General features: G+C 34.0%; 1 protein-coding gene across 1 annotated transcript; it reads left to right on the plus strand.

Moving 5' to 3' along the window:
* The first annotated feature begins 416 nt into the window (after positions 1 to 416).
* LOC101163376 (bifunctional protein GlmU) lies at positions 417 to 6,935 on the plus strand. The gene is made up of 3 exons (XM_004083746.4): positions 417 to 527; positions 3,208 to 3,399; positions 3,570 to 6,935. Exons 1-3 carry the CDS (start codon positions 525 to 527, stop codon positions 3,819 to 3,821), a joined length of 447 nt encoding a protein of 148 aa, XP_004083794.1. The 5' UTR covers positions 417 to 524; the 3' UTR covers positions 3,822 to 6,935.
* Positions 6,936 to 7,145: the final 210 nt, after the last annotated feature.

Below are 7,145 nucleotides of genomic sequence, written 5' to 3' on the forward strand. Positions count from 1 at the left end.
CATCTATTGAGAAACATTTTCCCCACTTTTGCACACTTTTGTTTTGTTTCTTATTTCTAAATATTTTCTCAAATGCAGATGGATTTATTCAAAAACTCTCCAGCCTTTGCGTTAATCAAAAATCATTGGAAATATCTGGAGAAAGGCTGTATTGGATTGAATGGACTGTATAGAGGCATGCCTTTTAAAGTTTTGTTCCAAATCTGGGTGTTATTTTTGTTTGTCTTTGGAGTTCTGCTCCAGTGTTCCCAACTTTTTTTTTATTTCTTTCACTTTCCAACATTTATACAGCTTTCTGACGTTTAAAATATCCATCAGGTCAGGAATGAGTTCACTCTGCAGAGTTCAGCATGGACCAGTAGATGGGGGTAGCAGACCAAAAACAAAGTTGGTGGGCTGTGAACTCAACAGGAAGTGTTGAGGTGAGTTTCGGTTGAAACTTCAGGTGAGCTCAAACTGTGACTGAGTGTGCAACTAAAAGTTTTTCTTAACACAAGCCTTCTGGGTCTTCAGACTTGGCAGATATGGTAAGATTAAACTTTTTACTTTCTTTTTTGGTAAGTAGAATAGACTACTAATAAAATATTATATACCTAATAGTTATTTTTTTAGACAGATGTGTAAGTCTGGGTCATTAAATATTTATATCACTATAATATATTATTATTACCTATAACTGACCTTTCCCATAAAGGGCTACTTTTATTCCCTGAATTTAACTAAATCCACTGTGTGCACATACTGTATGTACATTTCTTGTTTAACTTCAGACAAGCAACTTGCTGCGTAATGTGTTTTAACAAATGAGTGAGAACTAAAAACAGGAAAATATGAATTCTATTTAACAGTTATTAACTTGTTGGTATGTAGTAACAGGTACAAAGAGGAACATTCATCCAAATGTATAGTTGATGGGGACTTACAGTTACACGATAGAAACTGGGCTGTCGCTTTCTAGCTCTATCAGTAAAAAAAACTTTGTGGAAAAACTGTGATTTTGTTTTATGTTTTTATGTTTATCAGCACAAAATAAGTTGTATCTAAAGTTTACATTTAGTTTAAAACGTGAACTATATACAGTATATATGCATGTGTCTATGCCTACAATATATGAATACAACATATATCTAACAGGAATCCATCTATACATAGTAAAAATAATAAAATGAACATATGAGAAACAGTAAGATGTCTTCTTATTGTTAGAGAATTTTTTTTCTTTAACAATTACATTTCAAATGATTTCTTATTTCTCCTCTTGCAGATTTGTGGTTACATGCTAAAATAAATTCCCCAAAACATGGAAACTACAACAGAAAATAGGCCCTTTGTTCATTTGATTTCTGTTCCTTTTATCTATTTATTTTATTTAACCGTTATTTATCCAGGAAAGACAGATAAGAAAAAATGTATTATTTTCAACTGCGGCCTGGCAAAAGGCGAGACCTTTTAAGAAAGACAAAAAGGAAGAGTTTTTACAGCAATAACATGGACAATCATTAAAATAATTGGAATGATAAAAATATTAAAATTATTAGAATAATAAAACTAAGTTTCAGCAACATTTTTCTTTAAAATGTTCACTAAGATTCTCTTTCAAGACACTGTTTTTGATCCTCTTCTATAGCTGTTCCCACTATAGCTGGGTGTGGATCAACCATACATTCTCGTTGGTTTGTTAGCAGCAACTTCAGGAACAGGCCAGATGTAAGAGTGTCAGTGTCATGTTGCGTTTGTAGACCTTAACAGCCTTAAATAAAGTGAACATTTATGCTTACAGCTGCTTTAATTTGCCTCAGAGAGGCTCTCTCAAGCTAAGATAAGTAGGTTTTAGCATGAGAGTGGCAGTCTGTTACATGTATGACTTGAATTTTGTAATCTGCTCCTCTTTGATTTTTTTGTTTTTGTTTTATATTTTTATTATTTTTCATTTCAGTTTTTTAAAAGTCAGTTGATCTTTTAAATCACTTTTCTTTCAGTGAATTTGTGACGTTTTTGAGTCCTGCATGCTTTCTCTGCAAGAGGACGTTGATTTAATTTTTTTACTTATTTTATCAGCAAAAACAACTGGCAGAACATAAAAATTGTGCGTGGAAATTGTGCCCTTTTTTCTAAACTAAGAGCTAGAAAATAAAGAGAACTTCAGTTTTTGCTGTCCACCTCATCAGCATGTTGTGTAATTAGTGGTAGTGTTGAGTTTACCTCCCTCAGTTTTCTGTTGTTTTGTTATCTCATTTCAAATTTGCAGGTCAATGTTCGCTCCAGTTTTTTTAGCCGCCTGCGACTGCTCCTTGTTCTTTCAGGGTCAGAGGTTGGGCTTATGTTTGGTTAAGCAGTGTGATCCTGTTAAAAATCTTTGCAGACCACACACACATTCACTCAATAACACAGACAGAGTGTGTGCAGTCTGGAGCTTTGCTTTCATTTGTGTTTGCATTCAGTGCATTTATTTTATGTTCTCCTCAGGCAAAAACTGCTTGTGATAATTGTCTTTTCATAACATAATATACTGCTGTCTTTTTAAAGACACATCCCAGATTATGCTCTGTTCTTCTCACCATATGAAAGACAATATACCAAAAGAAAAAATTCCTAATAATTAATTAAGATGCGTTTAAGGTTATAGTTTGGTATTCTTGTTAAAAAAAAATTAAATATCTTGTTCCATTTTATTTTATTTTTTGGTTTTGCATATATTGAGGAGGTACATTAAAAAATATTTTATTCGACATTTATTTAGAATTTAAAACTAATTGATCTTCTGGAGTTACTATTTATTTATGTTTTTAACCAGTCTTGTGTTTTATCATATAATAAAATATAAAGAGGGTTTTACTGCAAAAATTCCCTGCAATTTAAATTATTTTCTATAATGTTTTATAATGAAATCATAAAAAGTTCTAGTTCAAAGATTTGTTTTCTGTTTCACTGTTTTTGCTTTACATTAAAGTAAAATATGCTGTGGGACATCATGAACTGAAACCACTGTTTGGAAAAACATTCATGTTTCTGTGGTTCATGTAATATAAACATAACAAACTTTAAGACTGTTTTATTTGTTAATTCTTTAGAAAATATATATTAATTTTTTTAAGTTTCAATTTTTGTCAAAATGTCACAATTACAGAAAAATACATTGGAATGCATGAAAAAGAACAAGAGAGAGAACTGAATTCGATGAATTTTATTTTTTCCTTTTTTACCCAGAATTCAGCAGGGGCAGGATCTAATCTTCAGGTTTATGCAGTTCGCTTCTGCCCCGGCCAGGAGATTCTTGGATCTCTCCAGGCTTTTGTTGAGGAGCGCCGACTTCAAGCACCATTCATCATGACCTGCGTGGGCAGTGTCACTAAGGCGACACTGCGACTGGCAAATGCCAGCGCCACAAATACAAACGAGGTAAGTCACCGCAGCATTAAGGCATAAAGCAAACATTTGAACTCCCTGAAGACGATGAGCTCAGAAACCTTTTGTCAGTTTATATTTTTTATAAGCAATGACGTTTTTGATTTTTTTAAACAGAAAGAAAAAGTGTTTGTTTATAGTTTTGTTCTATGGTGACCCCTCAGGTGATTCATCTCACTGGACATTATGAAATTGTCTCCCTGGTTGGAACTCTTAACAGAGACGCTCACCTCCATATCAGCCTTTCTGACGCTGAAGGCAAGACCATTGGTGGCCATGTCCTGGGAGATCTGGAGGTGTTCACCACAGCTGAAGTGGTCATTGGCGAGGCTGCTGACTTGCTGTTCATCAGGGAGATGGACGACCAGACAGGTTTCCCAGAACTGGTTGTGCGACCACGTTTAACAACAAAATAATCCATCCAACAGAGTTTATTTTCAAAATCACCCACAAAAGTGATTAACAACCACTAGACACAGTGTTTTAGATGATCACTTAATTAAAATATCTAAGAAAATACCTTTTATTTTGCTCCGTCTTGTAGAGTTGTGTGGAGTAAAAAGCTTTAGTCATGATGATTTTGGTACTGTAATACCTCAGGTTCCTTTATATGCAACCTTCTAGCTTGTAAGCACAGTTCTTGAACTTTGACTCCCAATAAAATTTCTATTGCTTAGATAAAAAATTATTTGTTGCTTTTAAATAATAAACATTCCATTATTACACTGCCTCCAAAAACACAGCAATCACATGATAGAAATAAACAATTAAGATTTATATTCTTGTATATTGTACATATTATAATATTAATATTTTCTATTCATAAATCTAATATTTTTTAGAAATATGAAAATTTTAATGTAATATCAGCTTTAACAATATATTTTGTTTCTTTCTTAATAGTCCAAGCGCTCCGACCCGGAGCTTCAAGAGTTTTTATCCTTAGAACACACATTTACTAACACCCACTGCGCTGCAGCATCAGTAATGAACTGCTCTGAAGGGATCGGGCCTGATAGATGTTAAACTGAGCCATGACCCGTCGGAGCCTCTGACCCGCTCAAATGGGAATAACACAAAAAGATCTGCGCAGTGTCGACGCCCCAACCCTATCCTTAAGGATTAGCACAATCATGTATTCAGAGCAAAGAAAAGATGGGCCTATGTAGCCGCCTGGCAGACTAAGCTGGAGGGACGGATGCATTTGTAAAGCTAAATAGGTTAGAAGCAGGGTGACAGATTTTTTTCCTGTATGTGGAGCGGTTGTTATTTACCTGAAGAACTTTTGCTTAAAAGGGATTTTATTATCAGTTAAATTTCAGGTACATTTTATTATCTTTTTTATTGATGCAAGAAAAGTATGCACTCAAGCAATAAAATACAAATTTATAGCTTCTTTACAGTGATGTGAAATGCACTTTTAATCTCCGGTTATGTATTAAGACCAATGAAACCACATTTTCCACAACATTCATTTATTTATTAACCAATCAAATGCTACAAAGTGCTACCAATCATTTCTGCTTAGTACAGACTTAAGGCTTCAAAAAATCTCACTTCAATTCAATTCAGTTTTATTTATATAGCCCAATATTATAGCATTAGTCGTCTCAATGGGCTTCATACGGGTAATGGTATAATAAACATGAAATCATAAAGAACATGAGGTCATAGAATTCAATAGGTAATGGCTAAACTAAACAAAACAGACTTAACTAAACTGGGCATCCCTGCCCTTAGACCCTCCTTTTCAGCTTCACTTATTTCTGTAAATTCTTTGTTTAAATTTGGCAGAAAAAACATTTACACTTGAAGATTCTTATGGAGTGTTTCCTAAATATGAACATGCTTACTGACGCATTTAATCAAACTGATCAAACTGAACGCAACCTAACTGAACAATCGTGAAAATTACTTTGTTATTCCAATTGTAGAATGATGCAGATATGCTGTTCCTGAAAACCACTGAATTTCAGTTTTTTCATTCATTTAAAAAATAATGATTATGATTCTTTCAAACATAACAGGAACTTTACCTATCAGTTTAGCGCCAATTTTGTATTTACTGCTAAAAATAAGTCTTAATTTTTCTCGAGCTAAAAAGTCACAGCCAGGATATTATTTGAGCAGGAAATGTAAAAATTTGGAAAAATGATTTTAGAATATTCATAAAGGGGGGGGGGGCTTATAACATTTGGTTTGAATCTTTCCTTCTTTCTTTTTGCACCATGTTTTTTAATGTCTACCAAAAATAATACTTTCCTTTATATATCTATTTATAAAGATAAAAACAATATTTGGGAAAAATATATGTTTTCTCACAACGTAATTGCTATGGAAGAAAACTATGTGAGGAGTTTTAGATGTTGGAGGGAAAAGTTTCAGCAAAAAGCTCAGCTGGACTTCCACAATCGTCGTCGTTTTCAGTCATTTATTTATTTTTTATACAAAAACTAAAAGTTTGGCCAAGACCAGATTTAAAATATATATGTATGTGCAAGGTTTTTGGGTCTTTACAGTATCTTGTGAAGCTTTCAGGACGACAGAGCTGCGCATCAGCGGGGCTGCCGGACGCCTGCCACATTAAAGAAGAGCTACAAAGCGTCCTGCCACAGCTTTGTGCTTTTGTTTTGTTGTGTTGACACAGCATGGTGGCCCAAACGCGTTGGTGGTCTACCCCAGTGTCCCCTGGGAGGCAGTTTAACACATCCAGCCAAAGTAGCTCATTTCTCTTTTCTGACAAATTAAAAGATGAGGCAGCAGCCAGAGGCAGTTGTTCCTGATCTGAGATAGAGCATTTGATGTAGAGTCCATGCTTTCTACTCTCTAAATGGCCTCAGATACGTGTTGTCCTAATTTGAAACAAGTTTAGAAGTAATGTTTGTTTTGTATTGATCTTTCACAGCGGTATTTTCCTGCTGGCGTCACACTGTGAGGCACCAATTAGATGTGACTGTGAGACTCTTATTAGACAAAGAGTTGACTTTATTCTCTCTGCAGTGTTTACGCTGCAGCTTCAGCTGTCCCTGTGCTTTCCCACAAGGATGAATCCAATGCTGGCGATAAAGTAATGTAGATTATAAATGATTGCCTAATTGACAGAATTTTAAAAAGATATTTTGAAGTGTAATTGCATTTTTGTCAGTTTTCATTTGTAGGCAAAAGGTCAAAATACAAAGTAGAGCAAAAACCGACTATCAGAAATGGTTGAACTTTGTTGAAAAATGCAGCAAAATGCAGCAAACATAGTTAAGAAACTGACTTCAATTGGATTCCTAACATTAGTGTAATACTTTTTGTATGATTTAAGGTAATTTATAATTCATATTTTTAAAGGTAGACTTTAGACTTAAACTTTACACTTAGCTAACGTATTTTGCATCTTTATGAAGGAAAATAATCTTTTCCTCTGGGCTTTTAGTAACTTTGACTAATTTTTTGTTTGTTTGTTGGCTTTAGGTATAGTTGCATTTAACACTGGCCAATTTATTTGTTTTATTGGGAAAGAATCAATAAAATTTTAAAAGAAATTGTAAGAAAAAAGTAAAAGCAGCAGCCAATTTATCCATATGGGAAATATGGGGTTAAAAAAAAAAAGGGACAAAAATCTAGCATTATAGAAAAAAAAGGGGGGGGGGGTATGCAGACAAAAAAGAACAAAAAGACATTAAGATTTGATGTAGGAAGAATTTTTCCGCAAGCAGTTGAGTCAATAATTTTTTTTGCTTCCTTTTAATGTA

Source organism: Oryzias latipes, chromosome 24 (genome assembly GCF_053564925.1).
Source record: "Oryzias latipes strain Hd-rR chromosome 24, Olatipes_Hd-rR_3.1".
Taxonomy (NCBI): domain Eukaryota; kingdom Metazoa; phylum Chordata; class Actinopteri; order Beloniformes; family Adrianichthyidae; genus Oryzias; species Oryzias latipes.